The 25252-nt window shown below is 45.6% G+C and overlaps 1 protein-coding gene, 2 non-coding genes and 2 pseudogenes across 3 annotated transcripts; 2 read left to right on the top strand and 3 right to left on the bottom strand.

Annotated features, from left to right (window-relative positions):
* Nucleotides 1–1543: 1543 nt before the first annotated feature.
* On the top strand, nucleotides 1544–5524 carry DPRX (divergent-paired related homeobox). Its single transcript, XM_069456943.1, has 3 exons — nucleotides 1544–1571; nucleotides 4226–4380; nucleotides 5123–5524. The coding sequence occupies exons 1-3, from the start codon at nucleotides 1544–1546 to the stop codon at nucleotides 5522–5524; spliced, it is 585 nt and encodes a 194-aa protein (XP_069313044.1).
* A 2809-nt stretch (nucleotides 5525–8333) lies between these two features.
* On the bottom strand, nucleotides 8334–8773 carry LOC138374821 (protein mago nashi homolog pseudogene; annotated as a pseudogene).
* A 4869-nt stretch (nucleotides 8774–13642) lies between these two features.
* Nucleotides 13643–13744, bottom strand: LOC138375163 (U6 spliceosomal RNA). The gene has a single exon (XR_011231425.1). It is a non-coding gene; the product is annotated as a U6 spliceosomal RNA (small nuclear RNA).
* Nucleotides 13745–14140: 396 nt separating this feature from the next.
* LOC138374231 (histone-lysine N-methyltransferase SETMAR-like) lies at nucleotides 14141–24541 on the bottom strand (annotated as a pseudogene).
* LOC138375233 (U6 spliceosomal RNA) lies at nucleotides 14483–14589 on the top strand. The gene has a single exon (XR_011231476.1). It is a non-coding gene; the product is annotated as a U6 spliceosomal RNA (small nuclear RNA).
* Nucleotides 24542–25252: the final 711 nt, after the last annotated feature.

Here is a 25252-nt window from a genome sequence, read left to right as displayed (position 1 = left end):
TAAGGAAGGGTGAACTGGCCCAGGTTGCAAATGGAGAAAGTCAAAAATATTGTGCTGATCGGCAGTTGTGCCTATAGCGCTGCACTCCAGTCTGGGCAACATATTGAGACCCTCCTTTAACACATTAACTGCCATATGAGTTGTATTTAACTCACACTACTTTTGAACCTCAGGCCTTGTGAAGCATATGTAACTCACACTTCTGCTCACCTTGGGGGCTGCGTGAACTATTTTTCAAGTTGCAAATAACATTTTCATCAAATTAGAAAGAATCATCTTGTTTTCGAAGCTTTTATTCTATTTTCATAATAAAACACTGTGGCCCCAAGAAAAAAATTTTTTTTTCTAGTGTGGTAGTCAATGTATTAAAAAAAAAAAACACAGTAAAAAATTTAAAAATAAAAAAAAGGCAAGGAGGAAGTCTGCCTATGCAAAAGCTAACCACTGTCACAGGAATGCAGGCAGATGTGCTGAACCGAGATTCAAAGGGACAAGAAAAGCTGGCAGCTTCAGAGTCCAAAAGGTGTTACAGCTTCCTCACCTTGGCCAGATCTTCAAGGCACCTTTGTTAAGCCCATTAAGACTTCGGTGGACATGCTGAAGACTGTGAAACAGTATACAGCACTACAGGTGGGCACCTGAACTTGAAGTCCCTAAATGAGCTGATCTATAGGCTTGCTTATGGCAAGATCAGTAAGCAGTGAATTGCTCTGATAGGGGACACCTTTACTGCTCAATCTCTAGGCAAATGTATCATCATCTTCATGGAGCATCTGGTTCATGAGATCTATACTGTGGGAAAACACTCCAAAGAAGCAAACAACTTCCTGTGGCTCTTCATGGAACAGAATGAAGAAAAGCACAACCCATTTTCTAGAAGGGGGGATGCTGGCCACGAGGAAGACTAGACCAACAGGCTTATTGGGGTTTTTTGAGACAAGAGTCTCACTCTGTTGCCCAGGCTAGAGTGCCATGGCGTCAGCCTAGCTCACAGCAACCTCAAACTCCTGGGCTCAAGCGATGCTCCTGCCTCAGCCTCCCAAGTAGCTGGGACTACAGGCACGAGCCACCATGCCTGGCTAATTTTTTATTTCTATTTTTAGTTGACTTGCTAATTTTTTCTATTTTTAGTAGAGGCGGCGGTGGGCGGTGGGCGGTGGTGGGGGGGTGGTGGGGGGGTGGTCTCACTCTTGCTCAGGCTGGTCTCGAACTCCTGACCTCAAGTGATCCTCCTGCCTCGGCCTCCCAGAGTGCTAGGATTACAGGCATGAGCCACTGCGCCCGGCCAAGATTCTGCATTTTAACAAAATCCCAGGAGATGCCAATGGAGGTGGTTTGAGTCATAAGATGAGTCTAGGCTCAATCAATATTGGATAATTGACAGAATCAGGAAAAATCCAGAGATTCCAGAAGATTCTGGAATCCGATTGGAGGACTGGGAAGAAAGGTGGAGAAGGTGGAGTTTGGGTGTGGTTGTTGTAGAATCTATTTAAGTCCTGGTGCCTCTCTCCTTTTGGGCGCAGACGCAGATCTGGATCAGAAGATGTCAGGCTCGGAGGAGCTTCCGCAAGGTAAGCCGGAGGGATTAGAACGGAAGCAAGGACGGGTGAAGACGCTGAAAGCGGCTGCCCCTGTGGGATTCAGGCAGAGGGACCAGGTCGATGAAGCCCACGCTTTTGCATGGCCATTGCTATGTAACAGCAAACCTGAACGGGGAAACCCATTTCTGTCTTCCAGTTCCCGGTCTTTCCTCTTCTTATTGTGTCATAATTCCTCTGATCCTTGATGCTTGCTCTGGAGCAAAAGGGACTCTGATTCCTGTTCAGATGATATGGTCATAGATTATAAGCTTAACCGAGCTGGAAATCTGTCACGTCACTGAGCATCTACCGGACTCTAGGGTTTCTGTCAAACCATTTTCAGCCATGATCTGATTCAATGATTAGTTAGAAGTCTCAGTTTTATATAGTTGTTTTTTTTTTTTAGTCTTTTTTTTTTTTTTTTTTTTGTTGAGACAGAGTCTCACTTTGTTGCCCAGGCTAGAGTGAGTGCCGTGGCGTCAGCTTAGCTCACAGCAACCTCAAACTCCTAGGCTCAAGCGATCCTACTGCCTCAGCCTCCCGAGTAGCTGGGACTACAGGCATGCGCCACCATGCCCGGCTAATTTTTTCTATATAGATTTTTTTAGGTGTCCATATAATGTCTTTCTATTTTTAGTAGAGACGGGGTCTCGCTCAGGCTGGTCTCGAACTCCTGACCTTGAGCAATCCACCCGCCTCGGCCTCCCAGAGTGCTAGGATTACAGGCGTGAGCCACCGCGCCCGGCCTATATAGTTGTTGAGATGAGATGAAATGCTCCGTCCAAGAGGTCACACAGCAAGTAAGCCAGGGTCCCAGGACTGTCTGTTGTTAATGATGGAGCCCAGTTCAGTAAACTCCTATACTGTTAAGCGCATGTTCCTCACTGGCTCTCCAGAGGGGACGCAAAGCCCTGCATCACCTAAGCTTCCTGTGCCTTGGCTTCCCCATCTGTATACCTACCCCGTGGGGAATAATTAGAAATGCATGGGCTAATATTTGCAAAACAGTTAGAACTGTGCCTGGTACGGAGTTGGGCTTCTGTGAAATAAAACGTGTTAGACTCATCCCTGCTCTAAGACTTTTAGTTTAGGGGGAGGAATATACCTTCAAATGAAGTAGCAACAAATGTAGTGAGAAGTACCGAGAACTCTAAGAATATAAAACTGATATATATCTACATCATAACGTGATATATATAAAATATAAAACCAAAATGTATTTAATAAAAATATTTTATTTAAAAATATATTAGAATTTATATATTTGCAAATGGGATCTAAGAGCCAATCGATACAGTACACTCAGCAAATGCTACATGCCTGTGACATAGGTGCGTATAGCTTGTTCAAGGAACGGAAAGCATCGTACTCAGAGTGGACTGTCTAGATCTCCCGGCGGGGGTCACGTGTGCGGGTCTTGGGAAAGATTTAATGTTGATCCCTCTAGGTCTGTTGTGCTGGTTTTGTTCTATTTCACAATTAGTTATACAGGTCTTAGTGGATACTGGGCATCTTTCTAAGTGCCTGACCAATGTTAAGTCATTCAGTCCTCGTAAGCACTCTACCTGAGTGCTTGTCCCCATTTGTAAAATGTGCACCGTTTTTACAAATGGGGAAAACTGAGGCAAGAATTAAGTAACTTGCTCAAGGCTACATGACTGAGTAGCTAAATCAGTCACTCACTGGGGAATGTGGACAGTCCTGTGCAAGTACGGAATTTCCAACTCTGTCTGCTCCCCTGGAGCTTAAATAGCCTGCTTGACAAACACGCAGGAGGTGAGACCTGGCGTTTCTCTTTCTCTTCCACTACCTCTGCTTGGAACAGGAAAATCCATTTACAAAGCAGCCACTTCCAAAGTCTCTGGGTGGATATACCAACATGAGGTCATCCCTTCTACTGTTGATGGGCCTTTGGGCTGTCATCAGTAATTCTGCAGTTTAAACCCCACTGATCTGAACATTCTTGTACATCTCTCTCGGGTCCCCTGAGCCTCCCCAAATTAGGTATCACCCACCCACCCACTCCTCCCAAAATGACACGGACCAAGTGGGCTGAAGGGAGTGGGGTGGTGCCAGAAGACAGGCTAATGGGTGGATAAAGCTATGGGAAAGGGAGAGGGGAGAAGGAGAGGGCAGAAAGGAAGAAAATAAAAATTAAAAAATAAGAGGCCAGGCACAGTGGCTCACGTCTGTAACCCTAGCACTCTGGGAGGCCGAGGTGGGAGGATCGCTCGAGGTCAGGAGTTTGATACCAGCTTGAGCAAAAGCGAGACCCTGTCTCTACTAAAAATAGAAAGAAATTATATGGACAGCTAAAAATATATATAGAAAAAATTAGCCGGGCATGGTGGGCATGCCTGTAGTTGCAGCTGCTTGGGAGGCTGAGGCAGGAAGATCGCTTGAGCCCAGGAGTTTGACGTTACTGTGAGCTAGGCTGATGCCAAGGCACTCACTCTAGCCCAGGCAACAGAGTGAGACTCTGTCTCAAAAAAATAAATAAGTAAATGAAAATAAAAGAAATGCCTGAGCCCCTCAGTGACTTGACTGCCAGGCTTTACCTCTGCGCAGAGGGAGGGCAAGTTCAGGGTTTTGAGAACAGACCTGTTAAACATTTTCCACTTGTGTCTTTTTCTCCTTTTGTCCAGGCGTGCGCCAGATGCATCCACACAGAAAACGAACCATGTTCACAGAGAAGCAACTGAAAACTTTGAACATCTTATTCAGCGAGAACCCATACCCAAACCCAAGCCTTCAGAAAGAGATGGCGTCAAAAATTGACATACATCCAACAGTGCTGCAGGTGGGAAAATCATGCCCCATCTTGCTAAGCCACCTCCCTGGACCCCCTAGCATAATTCCTGAGATTTGATACCACCGCAATCCCCCATACTCCAAAGATCCAGACTCTCCTATCCATGCCCCCGTAATCTCTTCTACCAATCCCTAGAGCAAAGATGAGCAAATTTTTTCAGTAAAGGACCACAGAGTAAATATCCTAGGCTTTGTGGGTCAAGCTGTCTCTCTGACAACTATTCCACTCTGCCATCATAGTGCAAAAGCAGCCACAGATGATATTTAAGTAAATGGGGGTCTATCTTTGCTCTCATAAAATTTTATGGACACAGATTTGAAGTTCATAAAATTGTCAAATCACAAAATAGTATTTTTATTGTGTTCGATTTTTTTTTTTTGCAAGCATTTAAAAATATAAACTCTATTCTTATCTCACAGGCCATATGAAGCCCAGAAATCTTCATTTCCTGACCTCAGTCCTAGAGCATGCTCTGGGACTGACCCCTTTGCTCTCCAGTCCCCTACTCTGGGGTTTCTTGTCCCTACCTCAGTCTGTCCCCACAATCTATCACTTCTGCTCCTTCCTGAGACTAGGTTGGGAGAGAGTCCCACAAACTGGAGATAAATGGCCAAGGTGTGGAGCTAGCTCTTGCCACCTGGAAGTACCCATCTTCGTGAGTAGAATGAAAACTATCCTGGAATCTCACTCTGCTCATCAACCCATATCTTTTCCCCTCTTCTCTCCGCAGGTTTGGTTCAAGAACCGTAGAGCAAAACTCAAGAAAGCAAGATGCAAGAATGTTCAGCAAAAACAAGCACCTCAACAGCCACAGATACCTGAAGGTGGAATCAAGACCAGTCCCAGCCAGAGAAATACGGACATACAACCCAGATCCCCGAACACTGCCTATCCTGCAGCCCTCATTTACACAGGTCACCAGGCACCCTCTTACCAACTCAGCCTGTACCCCAACCTTAAGGTCCCTACAGATGTCTTCCTTGGCCACAGAATAGTCCACTTTGGCTGCTGCCAAGACCCTAACATTTACTGCCTCTATCCCATTGTGGAATCCCCGGTTGGTTTTCCACACATCAGTCCTCATGTTTTGGGGTGTTCACTTCTACAAAGTAGGGAGAGACACCCCACATAAAGGGTCACATGTAATGATTCCCACTCAGGAGAACACAAGAGGCAGACAGACACAGCCAACGTGCATGGAATTCAGAAACACGATGTGGCCCAAAAGAAAGACACAAAAGGCTACATACCGTATAGTTCCATTTATATGAATTCCTAGAGCAGGGAAAAGATCAGTGGCTGCCCATGTGGAAAGAATTAGAGGCGCATAACATTTTTGGGGGTGATGGAAATGTTTCATGTCTTAATTACGGTGGGAGTTACCCGGGGGCGTAAATTTAACACTGAGGACTGTATGTCTAAAATCTGTGCACTTTATTTTACTTAATTAAACTTCAATTAAAACTATATAATGAGAATAGTAAGAACAGGTTTGTTTTTTATTCCCTGATTCTTTTGTTTTTTATTTTTAGTTTGCTCAGCTAATGAGATTTTGTCAGTGTCAACAAATGGGCTTATTTTTCTTCCTTGTCATCTCCTTGGCCATCATTTTATATGCCCTGGGTTACCTGAATGACCTCATCAAGCTACCTTCATTCATTTTGGCCTCTGCTTAATATGTTCTTCAAATAGTAACCAGGATAACTTCATTATTTAGAAATTTTGCATCATTCCTCTTAAAATCCTTCTATGGCCAGGTGCAGTGGCTCATACCTGTAGCCCCAGCTCCTTGGGAGGTTTAGTTGGGAGGGTCCCTTTTTTTTCTTTTTTGCAGACAGAGTCTTGCTCTGTTGCCCAGGCTAGAGTGCTGTGGCCTCAGCCTAGCTCAGAGCAACCTCAAACTCCTGGGCTCAAGGGATCCTCCTGCCTCAGCCTCTCAAGTAGCTGGGACTACAGGCATGTGCCACCATGCCCAGCGAAATTTTCTATTTTTAGTAGAGATGGGGTCTTGCTCTTGCTCAGGCTGGTCTCGAACTCGTGAGCTCAAGCGATCCTTCCACCTCAATCAGCCTCCCAGAGTGCTAGGATTACAGGCGTGAGCCACCACGCCCCACTGGGAAGGGTCCCTTGAGTCTGGGAGTTTAAGACCAACCTGGGGCCCTTTTTGTCTTGACAAGGGGTCCATTCTTCATATACTATAAAACAAGACCCAGACCATAACCAAGGCCTTTTTTTGTCAAGACAAGGGGTCTGTTTTTCTCACTCTATAATCCTATCTTCCTGTCCTCAATAAACTTCGTTTTTGTGCTTACTTTGCAAAAAAAAAAAACCTGCTAAGAATAGATCTTAATTGTTCTCTCACACACAAAAATAAATATGTGACGTGATGGCTATGTTAATCGGCGTGGTTCCACAAGGTATACATACATCAAGACATGTTGTGTCCCATAAACTTACACAATTAAACAATCCTTTCATCATTCAGGTTTTCCTTCTTCAAAAAGGCTTTTGTGACCATCCCATGTATAAAAAAGCCACCCATTACCTTGCGGCATTTACTATATATATATATATATATATATATATATATATAAAATGTATACAGACTCTTTGAATAGTGTTTTTCAAAAATGCACTTTAAAAATAAATAAAAACAATGTAATGAAATTCCATATGGCTGGGGGTAGCAGCTCATGCCTGAAATTCCAGCACTTTGGGGGGCTCAGGCAGGACTGTTGGAGCCCAAGAGTTTGAGCCCAGCCTGGGCAATACAGTGAGACCCCATCTCATAATCCTATTCTATACCTAGAAGAGCCCACACTCCAAATACTTTCATTGTTTTGCAGACACGTCATTTAAATTTCTCCTGCAAAGCTGAGTTGGTACTGAAATAATAGTTCTCAACTTTGGCTGCACCCTGGAATCACTTGGGGAGCTCTAATCTGGGATATACCCCTAGAAATTCTCTTTCCTTCCTTTTCTTTCTTTCTTTCTTTCTTTCTTTTTTTTTTTTTGAGACAGAGTCTCATTCTGTTGTCCGGGCTAGAGTGCTGTGGCATCAGCCTAGCTCACAGCACCCTCAAACTCCTGGGCTCAAGCAATCCTCCTGCCTCAGCCTCCTGAGTAGCTGGGACTACGGGCATGTGCCACCATGCCTGGCTAATTTTTTCTATATATTTTTAGTTGTCTGGTTAATTTCTTTCTATTTTTTGGTACAGACAGGGGTCTCGCTCTTGCTCAGGCTGGTCTCGAACTCCTGACCTCGAGCTATCCTCCCGCCTCGGCCTCCCGGAGTGCTAGGATTATAGGCGTGAGCCACCGCGCCCGGCCTAGAAACTCTAATTTAATTGGTTGTGACTGAATCCTGGGCATCGGTATATTTTAAGTATCACCAGGTGATTATAACGTGCAAACACAGTTGGCTTAATAACTATTGTGGATCACCCCAACGTAGTAGCTACTAACCACATATGACTATTTAACTAAAAATAAATGTAAAATTAAAAGTAATTAATTTAACAATTCAGGTCCCGAGACACAATCACCACATCACAAATGCTCAACAGTCATATGTGGCTTGCAACTACCACACAGATATTGAACATTTCCATCATCTCAGAAAATTCTGTTGGGTTGAGGCTCGATCAGATTCTTTTTTTTTTTTTTTTTTTTTTCAGGCTTTGGTGTTTTATTGGAGCAAATCTCCAACAAAAGGTGGCCTTTATCTACAGAACTGAATGCGTGTGGGGACTGTCCAACCCAGTTGGACCCAAGTGATGGTAACCATTAAGCTTGTTTATGTATTTTTCTTATTTTCAGTTTACATATAAAAAAATTTATTTGCCTCACATTCATAAAAATCCCAATATTGTAATTAACAAATAAACCCTCCCTTACCCATCCCTTAATTAAATATACAAACAGCTTCAGAAACATAAAATTTAAATTGGTTTAATCTTGAAGTGTAATCCAATGAGACTGAAAAGTAAACATTTCAGGTCTTGTACCAAATAGTAAAATACTCGAAGGCCTTCAGGATCATTTGACTGATTTCCACCAATAAGAGAACCTATTTTTGATGTAGTAAAAGAAATGTGCTCTCTCCAATTACAATGTCCAGCTCCTGTCAGCCAACCCTGTCAGGGGGACGCCACAAAGCCTCATCTGCTTTTGTAATTTAGTTGTCATCAATAATTCTGTTTAGTTTTTCCATTACACTCTTGTGTACATAAGCCTCTTTTCTGATCATGACCTCATTTTTGTAATTGCTGTTGTTGGCATATCTAAGCTTTCCGTCCGGCCGAAACTCGAACTCTAGAAACTCGTGTCCAAACTTGCCCTTGTGCCCTACATAGTAGGGCAGGTAGAAATCACTCGCCATAGCCACTTTTGTCCCCAGGAAGCCCCTTGATCAGATTCTAAGTCAACTTTTCTGGCATGACTACTTCATAGACGATGCTGTCTCTTTTACATTGCATCACACCAAGAGGCACGTGCTGTCTCTCTTTCCAACATTTAGTGAAGCAAAGATTGAACAGTGGGTGCAAGCAGGGACCCTGTGATTCTTTTGTTGTAAATTTCTGGTGAAATGGTCACCAAGTATTTGTAGCCATTGATGACTTTTGCACCTAATCACAGAAAGCAGTTAGTGGCCTTGTTCATTCCACTACTGACAAGTGAGTTTCTCTTTTTCTTCCTTTTAAAAAAAAATTTCATCTGATCTGGGCACAGTGGCACATTTCTGTAATACCAGCTACTCGGGAGGCTGAGGTGGGAGGATACCTTGAGCCCAGGAGTTCAAATCTAGCCTAGACAACACATCAAGACCCCATCTCTGCATTTTTTTTTTTTTTTTTTTTTTTTTTTTGTTTTCTAGAGACAGGATCTTACTCTGTCACCCAGGCTGGAGTGTAATGTCATGATCACAGCTCACAGAACCTCAAACTCCTGGGCTCAAGCAATCCTCCTGTCTCAGCCTCCTCAACAGCTAGGACTACAGGTACGTGCCACCATGCCTGGCTAATTTTTTAATTTTTTGTAGAGACAGGGTCTTACTATGTTGCTCAGGTTGGTCTCAAACTCCTGACCTCAAACGATCCTCCAGCCTTGGCCTCCCAAAGTGCTGAGATTATAGGCATGAGCCTCCACTTCCAGCTGAGACCCTGTCTCTTTAAAAAAAAAAAAAAAAAAAACCAAGGACAAGGACAAGAATGGTTAAAGCATTCAGAAAGATACTCTCCCTTTCTGCAGTTGGTTAAAAAAAAAAAAATCCCACAGTAAGTCAAGTGAGTAGGAAGAAAAGGAAGGGTTGAGGGTATGGAGGAGACCAAAGCAGGAGACAGAGAGGGCAGATGTGAAAGTTTGAGCCTATGGCTCCTAGTCCAGAGAGGCAGGAACACTTGGAGAACATTAAACCCAGTTTGCATCAAGCCTCCTCCTTTGGTAAACTATTGACTTGAGCAGTTGCTTTCACCTTGATTTCCTCACCTAATGAAAGGGGATAGTGAATCCTTGTGAGAGGAGCTGCATTGTAAAACAAGGCAGCACACTCTTAGCAAAGAAATGGTTTAAGTGCATCACTTCATCAAATAGAGATTAGCATCTCCTTTTCCCAGAAGAGGGAAAGTGAGGTGCAGAGGAACGAAATCAGGGTCGCGTGAAGGTAGTGAGTTATCTCACTTGATTGTTCACAGTCAGTTACAGATGGAACTCCTTGTTCCACGCTTCTCCCCTTCTCACTACTGCACTTGACTAGTCTTTACGAAATTTAAATAAGTAAATAAAAAGAAGAATGCAATCACTTGTGCAAAGACCCTCAGTCGATTGGCTGACATGGGAAGAGAGCAAGGGAGTCTGACTTCACAAACTCTCTCCACCTTGCCTGTTCCGTGAAAGCCGATCGGTCCTACAGGGCGCTTCTTGCACCATCCGCCTTTCCTGAAGACATGCACCCCATCCTGCCTACTGTCCTCACCTGGCACTGCTGACACCCCGAATAGCCCACACATCACGGCCTTTGGATTCTACCCATGAGCACAGCTTGCTACCTGGAAAAAAAAAAAAAAAAAAAAGACTTCCACCCTGCTGGACAAGTCCCATGATTCTTACCTTTGCTTTTCTTTCTTTTCCTTTTTTTTTCTTTTTTTTGATAGAGTCTCACTCTGTTGCCTGGGCTAGAGCTCAATGGCATCAGCCTTGCTCACAGCAACCTCAAACTCCTGGGCTCAAGTGATCCTCCTGCCTCAGCCTCCCGAGTAGCTGGAAGTAGCTGGGACTACAGGCGTGTGCAACCACGCCTGGCTAATTTTTTTCCTCTCATAATTTCTCACAGTCCTAGAGGCTGGGGGGTGGAGAATAACAAAAAATAAAACATATGGCTGGGCGTGGTGGCTCACGCCTATAATCCTAGCACTCTGGGAGGCCGAGGCGGGTGGATCGTTTGAGCTCAGGAGTTCGAGACCAGCCTGAGCAAGAGCGAGACCCCGTCTCTACTAAAAATAGAAAGAAATTATATGGACAGCTAAAAATATATATAGAAAAAATTAGCCGGGCATGGTGGTGCATGCCTGTAGTCCCAGCTACTCGGGAGCCTGAGGCAGGAGGATCACTTGAGCCCAGGAATTTGAGATTGCTGTGAGCTAGGCTGATGCCATGGAGACTCTGTCTCAAAAAAAAAGTAATAAATAAATAAATAAATAAAATAAAAATAAATTTAAAAAAATATTTGCCCTCATTTGGATGGTATTCATTAATTTCCACAAACCTACCTCGTAGGCCATATTTAAATGTCTCTGATTGTCTCAAAATACCTTCTCCACTTTGGTTGTTTAAAACAGCAGCCAAGCAATTTCCACACATAAGGAATTAGAAATGGAGATGTTACGTAATTCAGCCATTCCTTCCACAGTTATCAGATAGACACTTCTGCTTGTGAGAACATTTCTTCATCAATTCCAAATCATAAATGAAATAGTGGTAGTTGACAAAAAATATACAATCCATACAGGAAACATAGGCTAAAAACTTAAGCCTTCCTCGGTCAGAGTGAACTTATGTTCTTGTGTATTCCAATGATGAAAAATGAGTTCTTTGGGGGGGTATTTTTTTTTCAGTTTCATTTGGAATTGAAGGATTTTTATATAGTTTTTATATAGTTTTTGAGTGCAGAGTGTTTATTGGTTGCCTGGAACCTCAATCCTTAATGTGTGCATGGACTTGATCCCCACTGGGTCCCAGTGCTCAGAACAGTGCCTGTTACAGGATAAGTTTTCAAAATATGAATAATTTTGTTTTGTTTTGAGACAGAAGGTCTCGCTCAGTTGCCCAGGCTGGAGTGCAATCATAGCTCACTGTAATCTTGAATTCCTGGACTCAAGTGATCCTCCCACTTCAGCCTCTTGAGTAGCTGGGACTACAGGTGCACAAGACCACACTGAGCTCAAAATATATTTTTCAAAGAAAAAGAAAGGGAGAGGAGAGGGGAGGAGACAGACAGAGGCAGAGACAGACTCAAAGAATGGCTTCCCATAGCCTTAGGAGAAGGGCTTAGTTACGTCAAATCCAGTCTCCTCCCTCTTACCACCTCCCAACCCAGCAGTTCCCAAACTTGATAAGGAAGATCGAATCACCTGGGCAGCTGTTAAAACCTGATTCTCAGACTGGAGGCGTGGTTCCCAGGAGGGGGCACCATTTTACCCTGGGGTTGTATTTAACAAAGGTCAATGTCCAGGAGGAACAACCAAAACCTGGATTCCCCTCACACGTCTCAGAGAAGATAAAAAGGAGACAGTCCCAGAGCAAGTTCTCAGGGTGAGCCGGAGGGAGGAGGTTAAGGGTGTGGAGGAGGCTGAGGGCTAGATCCAGCCCGGCTGGGTGTGAGTCCTTGTGATCCAGAGTCTTGGTGGCATTAGTGCTGGGCGTGGTTTCCGGCCCGGAGGGTGGGAACACCGGGAGAACCCGAAGCTGGGCTTGCACCCTGCCTCCTCCCCCAGTGAGCTGTGACTTAAGCCCACCCCCCATTCTCTTCTCCCACCCTTGGGCCTTGATTTCCTCACCTTGTGGGTGGGCACAATGCTCTGCCCTGTGTGTTCTTATAAAATGAGCCCTGTCTTATGGCATCTACATCTCCCCCAAACGAATCATTTTGTCTTGTCATGTTGGTTAGTTTTGCCTGTTGTTGAACTTCAGAGAAATTGAATCGTGGCATGTGAACTCTTTTCGTTGGCTTCCTTCATTGCCCATTTCATTAGTGAAATTCATGCATGTTAAAGTGAGTACAATATGAAGGCCTTTTTTAAAGGCCTTGGACTAACCTAATAGGTGATATTCAAATTTCTGTGATGATCCCAAAGTACCTTCTTTTTTTTTTTTTTTTTTTTTGAGACAGAGTCTCACTCTGTTGCCCGGGCTAGAGTGCCATGGCGTCAGCCTAGCTCAGAGCAACCTCAAACTCCTGGGCTCAAGCAATCCTCCTGCCTCAGCCTCCCGCCAAAGTACCTTCTTTAAAGATGGTTGCTTAAACTAACATCTGAGTAAGATAATCTCATCAGGGCTTACAAAGGTGAGTTGACTAACTCGATCATTCCTTCTGCAACTGTTAAATATCTTTGTTTGTAAGAACTTTTCCTCATCAACTATCACTAACAGAATGGTGAGAATTGAAGAGGAAATAGAATTCATAGAAGAAATAAGATAAAAACTTAATTCTTCTCTTTCCATCCTTGTTTATTGCAATGGTGACCGAGGAGTTCATTTACCTTTTTAAAGTATTTGGAATACTGGGACTTTTATTTCTCAAAGAGTATAGAATCCTGATTGCCTGAGATGTCACTGTGGAACACAGGCTGTGTGTGGGTAGGGTCCTTGTGTTTCTTCCCCATCTGATCTCCAGTTCCCTGGACCAGCGTGGATTACAAAGTAGGTTTTCAAAAAGTATTTTTTTTTTTTTTCTTGAGACAGGGTCTCTGTCACCCAGGCTGGAGTGCAGGTGTCATCACAGCTCACTGCAACCTCCAACTTGTAGGCTCAAGAGATCCTCCTGCCTCAGCCTCCCTCCCTATTAGCTGGGACTACAGGCGTGCACCACCACACCTGGCTACTTTTCTAAATGTTTTGTAGAGATAGGATCTTGCCATGTTGCCCAGGCTGGCCTGGAATTCCTAGGCTCAAGCCATCCTCCTATCTTGGCCTCCCAAAGTGATAGGATTGCAGGCATGAACAACCACGCCTGGACTCACAGAGTATTTTTTTTTTTTATATAGAACGCTTTAAAAATTTGCGTGTCATCCTTGTGCAGGAGCTATGCTAATCTCTGTTGTTCCAATTTTCGTATATGTGCTGCCAAAGCGAGCACACAAAGTATTCTTAAAGTAAAAGAAGGAAGGAATAGGTTTCTAGTGTCCTCAGAGTAAGAGCCCTTTCCAGCAACAAATCCTGCCTCATCCCCTCCCATGACTTTCATCAGTGTCTCCTAAGACTGCGAGATGATGACAAGCACTTGGGAGCTTCAGACTCTAGGATCTGTTACCTGCAGCGGGAGTCAGTGTGTGACTGACACACGGAGACACACCGTATACATACCCAGACACATACATTAAGCAGGTGACAGAAGGATCAAATGCATTTGGGAAAATACAGGCACACACGCTTTCATTTAGTCTCACAAACGTCCATTCTTTCCCTGTTGTCCAAAATTCTCTGCGCACTGCTCCCCTCCTCCTTTCTATCCTTTTACTAGAAAAGTGGCTCCTCAGACAGGACGTTCCTTGCCAGCCTGCGCAGACTCTGTCTCCCCGTGCCCACGCGTCGGCCACTCGTCAGTGACCTGCAGCACAGACATCATTCTCTCAGGGTGCTCACTGCTCCGTGGTCTGTCTTTCACATCAGACTGAGCTCGAAGAGTGTCTCGGGGTGGTAGAATCTCCAGGATACAGCACGAGGCTGTCCTTGCTGGAGCACTAGAGCCCTGGGGGGTGCTGGGCAGGGAGGAGGGGCCCAATGACACCTGTATTTAAACTGAGGCCAAAGAACAAGCCCCACATGAAGCCTCAATAGCCCGATTCTCCTTGGAACAGATGAAAAGGAGTAATTCGTGCTCGCTTCGGCAGCACATATACTAAAATTGGAACGATACAGAGTAGATTAGCATGGCCCCTGCGCAAGGATGACACGCAAATTCGTGAAGCGTTCCATATTTTTCAATGTATATAGCCTGATCTTTTGTACCCCCATAATGAGCTGAAAAACAAACAAACAAACAAAATAAAAAATAAATAAATAAATAAATAAAATAAAAATAAAAATAAAAAGAAAAGGAGTAATTCTCAGAGGAAGTCAGGGAGGATCAAGGATGTGACAAGATCTCAGGGCTAGACCAGCCAAGGCAGGCACCCTGGGCACCAGAGATTCCCAGCGCAGACAGGTGCGTGGGTGGTCACTCGGAGCTTTACCTGCGTGTGCCCCGCCTCCTGCACATGTGGTTTAAGCCCTCTTTCCCTTGACCTTCCTCACCTGATACGTGGGAATAATGATCCCTTCTGGGAAGGTTGAATCAGAACAGAGCAGCTTGCTCTGGGTAAACACCACCCACTATGAGGCAGATGCTCAAGGTGAAGTGAGATGGTTTTCCACACACTAAATTAAGAGGGAGCCTGGGGCTCAGGAAAGTGACATTTATCCGAGGCAAAAGAACAGATAAGGTACGATTCCTTAAGGCTTTCTCCGTGTTGCCACTTAATGAGTCGCAAAGCCCCTCTGTCCCACAGGCCACTCCCATGCCATCCACAGGCTCTGAGGACACCTGTCACCAAGAGCCCACTAACACCTTCAGCACTGTGGACCCCAGGGGAACCCAGCATCAGCGTCCTCAAGTCTCTCAGTGAGTATGAACCACCCTGGCAGGTTCTGCCCTCTTCTTTGTCAGGAACCCAGTCCTGAGGGCCACCTCAAACTCTCCAGAGAGACTGGACACTTAGCATGACTGCTCTAGAGACCATGGGTTTGGTTTGGTTTGGTTTGGTTGAGACAGAGTCTCGCTCTTTTGCCCGGGCTAGAGTGCCGTGGTGTCAGCCTAGCTCACAGCAACCTCAAACTCTTGGGCTCAAGCAATCCTTCTGCCTCAGCCTCCTGAGTAGCTGGGACTACAGGCACGCACCACCATGCCTGGATAATTTTTTCTATTTTTAGTAGAGACAGGGTCTCACTCTTGCTCAGGCTGGTCTCAAACTCCTGAGCTCAAGCGATCCTCCAGCCTCAGCCTCCCAGAGTGCTAGGATTACAGGTGTGAGCTGCCTCACCTGGGCCAGGATGCAGGATTTTCTGTGCTGAAACCGGGAAAGCTTCAGACAAACCAAAGAGTTTGTCACCCTATCTAAAGGAGACGAGAAAATTTATCTTCCACGTGGGCACCTAACAAAGTATGAAAGAGGCTGGGAAGGATGAATCCTTGTTTTGTGACTTCTCTGCCTCAATTTCTTAATCTGGAATTGGGAATGATAATGGTGTCTAGTCTCTGAGTTTGTTGCACTAGTTTTTAAGTGAGGCAATGTATGGGAAGCATGTAGGATTGTACTTTCAAGTTGTAAGGACTAAAAAATGCTAGCTAGCCAGCTACTCAGGCAGCTGAGGAGGGAGGATTGCTTGAGCCCAGGAGTTTGAGGTTACAGTGAGTTATAATGACACCATCGCACTGCACTGCAGCCTGGGACACAGAGGGAGACCCTGCCAAAAAAAAAAAAAAAAAAAAAAAAGGCAGGCCGGGGGGCATGGTGGCTCACGCCTCTTAATCCTAGCACTCTGGGAGGCCGAGGCGGGAGTATAGCTCAAGGTCAGGAGTTCGAGACCAGCCTGAGCAAGAGTGAGACCCTGTCTCTACTAAAAATAGAAAGAAATTAGCCAAACAACTAAAAATATATAGAAAAAATTAGCCAGGCATGGTGGCGCATGCCTGTAGTCCCAGCTACTGGGGAGGCTGAGGCAGGAGGATCGCTTGAGCTCAGGAGTTTGAGGTTGCTGTGAGCTAGGCTGATGCCACGGCACTCACTCTAGCCTGGGCAACAGAGTGAGACTCTGTCTCAAAAAGAAGTTAAAACAAAATTTAAAAAGCTGAGTTAGAGCCACACAAAATTCCTGATCTGCTTTTTTTGAGACAGAGTCTCGCTCTGTTGCCCAGGCTAGAGTGAGTGCCGTGGCATCAGCCTAGCTCACAGCAACCTCAAACTCCTGAGCTCAAGCGATCCTCCTGCCTCAGCCTCCCCAGTAGCTGGGACTACAGGCATGCGCCACCTTGCCCGGCTAGTGTTTTTCTATATATATTTTTTAGTTGTCTACATAAGTTCTTTCTACTTTTAGTAGAGACGGGGTCTCGCTCTTGCTCAGGCTGGTCTCGAACTCCTCAGCTCAAGCGATCCATCCGCCTTGGCCTCCCAGAGTGCTAGGATTATAGGCATGAGCCACCGCGCCTGGCCTGTTTTAATATTTTTTGAGACAATATCTCATTCGCTCGCTCTGGCTGGAGTGCAGTGGAAGCATACATCACAGCTCACTCACTGCAGCCTTGAACTTCTGGGCTTCAGTGGTCCTCCGCCTAAGCACCTAGCTTTTTTTTTTTTTCTTTTCTTGTAGAGATGGCATCTCAAACTTCTAGTCTTGAGCGATTCTCCTGTCCCGGCCTCCCAAAGTGCTGAGATTACAGGCGTGAGCCACCACACCCGGCCCCGGCTCAGATTTTTATTCTTTATTATTCCCACAAATCTCAGCAACCAAAAGAGTCCCTAAATAAGTCACTTCCCAGTAGTCAATAAGTCACCATCTTTCTGCCCAGACCCAAGCAATTTTCCGCACCATATGGAAAAGAGAGCTCTCACATTCCAGACTTCTTATGCCCTCCCAAACCATGCTAGGATGTCCCTGAGCCCCGGTAGCATTTTTACTAACTCATTGATCCTTCCCTTTTCCATCCCGACCCCCCTGGAACTTAAGTGAAGGCAGGGGTTAGGAGCAAAAGCGTTAGGATCCCTGCTGTTCTTTGTGAGGTCCTGGGGAAAACGTGGCTCGTCCTAAGGGCTCTTTTCACATTGTCTGGCCTCCCAGATTGGGTTCAAGAACAGGAGAGCCAGAGCAGGAATCGGTCTCCTGTCCTGTCTCCAAGCCTGAAACGCAGACACTGGTCCCCTCCTGCTGTCCCCCGCCTTGTCTTCGCGCGTCCGAGAGGAAGGGAGGTTCACCCACCTTCTCAGCTGAGACCCTTACGCGGACCTCCCTACCTGTATAGCAGGTACCTCTCTGTCTCCATACCTCCGATTCACATAACTCAAGTCTCCTTACCTGCTAGGGTCCACCGGGCCTCCTCTCGGGTTCCGGAACTTCAGAGCCTGCACCGTCAGGCCTGCGTCCTCCCGGAGACATTCACTTCTTGCCTGCTAAACCCCCAGTGCAGCCTCGTGTGCTCGTGCGTCTCTGCTCTTTTGATGACAACAGTTTCCACACCCATCCACCCCCCACGACCCTATCTCCTCCCAGTCTCCACACCCCTGGTGTCGCCACGGTCCGGATGCCAATCCCTGTTTGCGCCCCAGGCGTCCCGCCAGGGTCCGTGCCCTGGGCGCACCATGCATGCACATGCGCGCATCTCCCACCACACATGCCTACCCCGGGGGAATGTGGTCTTGATCCTTGGAACAGAGACCTTGGTTTCCTTTTTTTTTTTTTTGAAATTAAAATATCAGCTTTATTACTAATGAAATTGGTTGGAAAGCATGGCTTAGGTAGGTAGACACAAGGGTTTTCTTGGATCATACTTAGGTTCAGTTTGAGTGCTAGAAAACTCATAACAGTGGCTTAAACAAGGGAAAGACTTTCTCATCGAAAAATTCAAATGTGTTAGACCAGAACCAGCAGAATGTTCTATAGTACCAGACACCTAAACTTCTATCTTGTTGATTTGTTATGCATGGCTTCCTTTCTTAAGAGTCATCTCGGGGTCTGGGATGGCTATTCTAGCTCTACTCATAATGTACACGTTCCAGCCAACAGGAAGAAAGAGGAAGAGAAGGGCGGATCTCTCCATTTAAGGACACGTCATTTTTGCTTATATTCCATTAGCTGGAACAAAGTCACTCAGCCATATCTAACTAGAGAAGTAAGTATTCTGGGTAGCAAAGTACCCAGGTAACACTGAGAATTTTATTACAGAAGGAAAGAATATTGATGGACAACTTGTAGTCTCTGCCACATTCCTGACTTAAACTTATGCAAGCAGACAGAGGCGAAGCCAGACAACCACCAGCGTTCCTTATAAAGAGGGGCAAGCTGCCTGCCACAGAGCAGACTGACCTCAAGGGTAAGTTGCCTGGAAGACGGGAATGCGTAAGGCGCTGAGCCACACACGCTTGGTTCTCTCATTCCCACCCACTGGCCTCTCTTAGTGGTTGGGCAGTTTCCCTCCTAACTGATGTCTGGCTTTTCTAAGTAAGGGGCAGTACAGCGAACTGTCATAAGGTAGGAAAGCAGTACATGATTTGGCACCACAGTAACAAGGTTTTCTTAGTTTTCCATTATCCAGCCTTTGTCTTCACTGTCCATTAGATTAAGAAATCTTCCTGAATAGTCGTAAGAGAGTTCCTCTTCTGGCAAAATGTCTTTGGCTGCAAAGAGTGCCAAGCTAGGTACCACTGAGTCAGTTCGGACAGGAATCATCAATAGGTTTGGCTAACAAGAATGATTAAGGAATCTTCCAATATTTCCTAAATACGTAGGGTCAATAAATGTTTCCATTATCTACCCATTATAAACATGTTCCCTGATGGCTATTACGTCATTTGAGTCATATATTGTTTGTAAGTGAATTCTTCTCTGTACTTCAGAGAATCCTAAAACCTCGCTAGCATATTCACAGACAAATCTTCCTTTTGTTATAAATTCCAAGGTACGAAGTCCCCAACTATTTTTATCCATCTTGCACACCTGGAGGTGGAGCTGCAGACCCCTCTGGACCACTCTGTTTCTGCAGTGGTCACCACACTGGCACAGGACATTGCATTCAAAAGCAGGCTTGGCATACTTTGCTTCTGATCCTGTATCTCTAAGGCATGAATTACCGTCATAATTTTCCTCATAGTGGAGACGGGAGCAAGTGCCAGGGAGGCAGGGAGTTTTGACACAAATGCATCCAGGAAAGGTTATTTGAGTGGGATCAATGTCTGCTCCGGGTCCACCTGCATGATCAGGTGTGTACTAGCAAACATCTCCCACCACACATGCCTACCCCAGGGGAATCTGGTCTTGACCCTTGGAACAGAGACCTTGGTTTCCTTTTGAGCCATGGTACTTGTTTAATTGGAGTATGGCACCATTTTGAATTCTTCTGCCTCCTCCATTGCAACCCCAGGATTCAGAGCTTCTCCCGCTCTGCATCAATCTTCAGTGTCAGCATCTTTCCTCAGGCCTCCTGGGCTGAAAGACCTGAGCTCTGTTCTCCGGCCCTTTTTTTTGACCCTAGTTAACTGGTTTCCCTTTCACCTGCTGCCTAGATTTCTCCCTCCCGCCGTAAATCTCTGAACCCTACAGCCCTTCATCCAACCAGGAATTCCAGAACCCATCAAGCGTGCTGGACCTCATGAAGCAGTAACATGATAACATTTTAATCTTCCTCAACACAGTTTGCCCGCCAGCCCCTCTTGAGAAGGTTGACTGAGTGAGTTAAAGGAAAATGTGGTGGGTTATTTTATCATCTGTCCCTAACTATAAGCGTGGATGGTATGCATTTGCCTTGGCTTAACACTGTACTGCATAGCTGGACATAAGTCACCCTCTGCAGAATCCCAGAATCATGGCTCTGCACGGTATGTGTGAGGGCATTTCTTTTCTTTTCTTTTTTTTTTTTTCTTTTTTCTTTTATTTATATCTTTTTTTTTTTTGAGACAGAGTCTCACTCTGTTGCCCAGGCTAGAGTGAGTGCCGTGGCGTCAGCCTAGCTCACAGCAACCTCAAACTCCTGAGCTCAAGGGATCCTCCTGTCTCAGCCTCCCAAGTAGCTGGGACTACAGGCATGCGCCACCATGCCCGGCTAATTTTTTCTATATATATTTTTAGTTGTCCATTTAATTTCTTTCTATTTTTAGTAGAGAGGGGGTCTCGCTCTTGCTCAGGCTGGGGCATTTCTAATCCATCCAGCCACGGAGGGTGGGTTGGGCCGTCTGCCCCACTGTGCTCATGACATGTCCCCATGACTGCTGTCCAGACAAGTCCAGGCCTATTTAGGTGTCATTCTGCTAGGGCCAGTTTGCTCTAAATTCTTTTCTTTTCTCCCCCACCCTCAGTGAAGAGGTCTGGGTATGTTGCCAGGCTGGTCTTGAACTCCTGGCCTCAAGCTGTCCTCCTTGCTCTAGCATAGGAAAGTAATTCCCAATGCTGGCAATCACTCACTTCTTGGCTTCCTGAGAGAAAGAATTCAGGAGCAAGCCAACAGTGTAAAGCGAAAGCAAGTTTTATTTAGGAAATATAGAAGATCTACTCCACAGAGTAGAGACTACTTCTCCCCAGCACCTTTGGATTCTTTTATTTTTTAATTTTTATTTTATTTTTTTAAATTTAAGCACTGGCTTAATCATAAGCTAAGCAGGGAAGGAATACTCATGTTATTTCCTGGAAAGGGGCGGTGATTTCTTAAAACTGGGAACCCTCCCCTTTTTTTAGTTTATAAGGTCCCTCCTGGAACTGTCATGGTGTCCTGGGGGCTGCTTTTAGCGTGCTAATATGTTATAACTAGGGCATAATGAGCCTCAAGGTCCAGCAGCTGGGCTAATTTCCTTGTCTTGTTGGTTTTCACTGGTCTTGTTCTGTCATCACATCTTGTTTTTGACCTGCGTGGTTAGGGGCTTTTGCCTTTGTGTTAAGCAGTGCCTGCTTATACCTCCCAAAGTGCTGGGATCACAGGGGTGAACCACCAAATCTAGCCCTTAATTCTTTTTTTTTTTTTTTTTTGAGACAGAGTCTTGCTCTGTTGCCCGGGCTAGAGTGCCATGGTATCAGCCCAGCTCACAGCAACCTCAAACTCCTGGGCTCAAGCGATCCTCCTGCTTCAGCCTCCCAAGCAGCTGGGACTACAGGCATGTGCCACCATGCCTGGCTAGTTTTTCTATATATATTTTTAGTTGTCCATTTAATTTCTTTCTATTTTTAGTAGAGATGGGGTCTCACTCTTGCTCAGGGTGGTCTCAAACTCCTGACCTCGAGCGATCCTCCCACCTCGGCCTCTCAGAGTGCTAGGGTTACAGGCGTGAGCCACCACACCCGGCCCCTTAATTCTTAATTGACAAATAAAATTATATATATTTGTGGTATACAACATGATGGTTTTTTTGTTTTTTTGGTGTTTTTTTGAGACAGAGTCTTGCTCTGTTGCCCGGGCTAGAGAATGCAGTGGTGTCATCATAGCTCACAGCAACCTCAAACTTCTGGGCTCAAGCGATCCTCCTGCCTCAAGTATGGCCCCAAGTAGCTGGGACCACAGAAGCACATCACCATACCTGGCTAATTTTTTTTGTTTTTTGTAGAGACAGAGGTCTTGCTATGTTGCCCAGGCTGGTCTCAAACTCCTGGCGTCAAGTGATCCCCACACTTTGGCCTCCCAAAATGTTGAGATTACAGGCATGAGCGACCCACCAGGGGCAACCTCAGCATTTATCAATTCTATGTGTTGGAAACATTTCAAGCCCTCTTTTCTAGTTACCTAGAAATAACGCATTATTGTTAAGCAATAGTCACTCTGCTGTTGAACAACAGAACTTTACCTAACTGTATGCCTGTCCCTGTTACCAACATAACCACTTCGAAGTGTACAGCTCAATGTATGAAATGCATTCACATTGTTGTCCAGCCATCTCCAGAACTGTTTCCATCTTCCCCAGGTGAAACTCTGTACCTGGTAAACAACTCCTCATTTCCCCTCCTCCCAGCCCCTGGGGACCACTATTCTACTTGCTGTCTCTGTGAGTTTAACTGCTCACATAAGTGGAATTCTGCAATGTTTGTCCTTTTGCTTCCAGCTTATTGCACTCTGCGTGAGGCCTCACAGTCCATCCACTTCTGCTGCCCCTGGATGGTTTTTGCCCAGGCTCTTCCCACCGCCTAAAATTCCTTCAACCCTACCCTTCCCGTCATTTCAGTTCTTCTCACTGAAAGAGCCTCCCTAAGAGATGCCTCCTCAGATCGACCTGTCTAGTGTCACTCCCTGATTTTAGCCTGCCTGGACCTCCTGCTCATTTCACCCGTAGCACACGCCAGAACTCATATGTATTCTAATGGACTATTCATGGGTTCTATCAGGCCCAGGGAGTTCATCTGTTTTATTCTAGTAGAATCCCCAGAGCAAAGCCCAAAGTCTTAAAAGATTAAAAAGAAAGACAAAAGTAAGGCCCTGGAATGAACAAACATGGCGTGCAGGGAGAAGAAACGATCTTTTCCTCACCCATTGCGAGGTTCATGGCTGAGACACCTGTCACTGTTACAGCCCAACCGGGTCCCCTTGCCCAGTGAAGGCCAATATACACCGAGACAGTAGGCGGAGCAGCAGAGAAAGAGTTTAATTTCCCAAGGTGCCAGGCAAGGAGATGAGAGTAATTTCTCAAGTCCATCTCCTTAAGAATTTGGGGGCTAAGGTTTGGTGAACAAAGGGCTAAAGAATTGGATCTGCAGGCCGGGCGCGGTGGCTCACGCCTGTAATCCTAGCACTCTGGGAGGCCGAGGCGGGTGGATCGCTCAAGGTCAGGAGTTCGAGACCAGCCTGAGCAAGAGTGAGACCCCGTCTCTACTAAAAATAGAAAGAAATTATATGGACAACTAAAATATATATATACAAAAAATTAGCCGGGCACGGTGGCGCATGCCTGTAGTCCCAGCTACTCGGGAGGCTGAGGCAGTAGGATCACTTAAGCCCAGGAGTTTGAGGTTGCTGTGAGCTAGACTGACGCCACGGCACTCACTCTAGCCCGGGCAACAGAGTGAGACTTTGTCTCAAAAAAAAAAAAAAAAAAAAAAAGAATTGGATCTGCTGATTGGCTGGGGATGAACTCGGGGTTTGGAAGCAGAAATCATCTTCTCAGCTGGGGCATTTCCTGGGCAGGGGGCTTGTTGAATCCGTTCCCACCCATGTCCATGGGTCCGGTTGGCGTCAGTGGGTCCCGTTAAATGCAGAGTCTGAACGGTATCTCAAAAAGCAGCCTTAGGTTTTACGACAGCAACACTATTGACAGAATCTGTCAGGGAAGTCACTAATCTTTGCCCGTCCCCGTCTAGGAGGGCACGTGTCATTTAAGCAGTCAACAGTTTACGGCAATAGGGAAGTTAGAGAATAATGGCTAGGTAAGGTTTAGTTATATGTGTGCTTTTACAGAAATCAGACTTTTATTACTATTTTGACCTTCCAGCTTTATATTATTTTCATATAGGTGGTTTCAGGATGAAGAAACATTAATAAGAGAAAAGCGGCTGAGCACAGTGGCTCACACCTGTAATCCCAGCACTTCGTGAGGTGTGAACCTTGGGAGGCCAAGGTGGGAGGATCGTTTGAGGCAGGAGTTTGAGAACAGCCTGGGCAACATAGTGAGACCCAGTCTCTACAAAAATTTTTTAAAATTAGCTGCGTCTGGTGGTGCTCACCCATAGTCCTAGCTAATCAGGAGGCTGAGACGGAAGAATCCTTTAAGCCCAGGAGTTTGAGGTCAAGGTGAGCTATGATCACACCACTGCACTCCAGCCTGAGTAACAGAGTGAGACTCTGTCTCTTTAAAAAAAAAACAAAAAAAAGTCCAGAAGGTGCAAAGAAAGGCCAAACTTCCTAAAAGACACTCACTTTCTCTGCAGCATGTAAAAAGGAGAAATTCCTAGAGGAGATTCCCAGGGTGGACAGCAGGGAGGAGGATGAAGAGCGTAGGGGAGGCTGAGGGCTGGAGCCTGCAGGGGTGGGTGTGAGGCTGGTGGTGGTGGGTGCGCCTTCGGACACAATTCATAGCCCAGGCTATGGAACACTTGGAAGACCCAAAGCTGGGCTTGCATCTGCCTCCTTTCCTAGTGAACTATTTACTGAATTCCCTTTGACCTTGATTTTCTCATCTGATGAATGGGTATAATGATCCCTACTGGAAGGGGGCATTGAGTCAAAGGTCAGAGCAGAATGCAGAAACAGCTCAAGACAAGCATTATCCTCTTTTTTTTTTTTTTTTTTTTTTTTTGAGTCAGAGTCTTGCTCTGTCCCCTCTGGTAGAGTGCAGTGGTGTCATCATAGCTCACTGTGCCCTCAAACTCCTGGGCTCAAGGGATCCTCCTGCCTCAGCCTCCCAAGTAGCTGGAACTGCAGGCGCTCCCCTCCAATGCCCAGCTAATTTTTCTATTTTTAGTAGAGATGGGGTCTCACTCTTGCTCAGGGTGGCCTCAAACTCCTGAACTCAAGTAAGCCTCCCTCCTCTGCCTCCCAGAGCTAGTACTACAGGCATGGGCCACCACGCCCAGCCTGCATTATCCTCTTAAGTAGAGACGATTATTCACATTTTACAAAAGGGAACTTTTAGATGGTGGTGATGGTGGCACAACAGTGTGAATGTACTTAATGCCACTGAACTGTCCACTGAAAAATGATTAAGATGGTAATTTATGTTAATTTTATGTTACAATGTAAAAAAGTAAGCACAATCTCAACTTACCTGTGGAATCTAAGAAAAAGCCATGCTTGTGGGAGCAGAGAGCAGAAAGGTGGTCATGGGGGCTGGGGAGGGCGGTGAGAGACATTGGTCACGGGTATAAGTTTCAGTGCCACAGGAGGAATACGTTCAAGAGATCTAGTGTACATCATGGTGACTTTAGTTTG

Source organism: Eulemur rufifrons, chromosome 24, assembly GCF_041146395.1.
Source record: "Eulemur rufifrons isolate Redbay chromosome 24, OSU_ERuf_1, whole genome shotgun sequence".
NCBI classification, from domain to species: Eukaryota; Metazoa; Chordata; class Mammalia; order Primates; family Lemuridae; genus Eulemur; species Eulemur rufifrons.
The sequence above is the reverse complement of the archived record's forward strand: the minus strand, read 5'-3'. Positions and strand labels throughout refer to the sequence as shown.

Bases quoted from the DNA above. Each gene is read 5' to 3' on its own strand.
- DPRX (XM_069456943.1), top strand. From the start codon at position 1,544: ATGTCAGGCTCGGAGGAGCTTCCGCAAG. The intron at 1,572-4,225 runs GTAAGCCGGAGG...CCTTTTGTCCAG, and splicing joins CTCGGAGGAGCTTCCGCAAG to GCGTGCGCCAGATGCATCCA. The intron at 4,381-5,122 runs GTGGGAAAATCA...TTCTCTCCGCAG, and splicing joins TACATCCAACAGTGCTGCAG to GTTTGGTTCAAGAACCGTAG.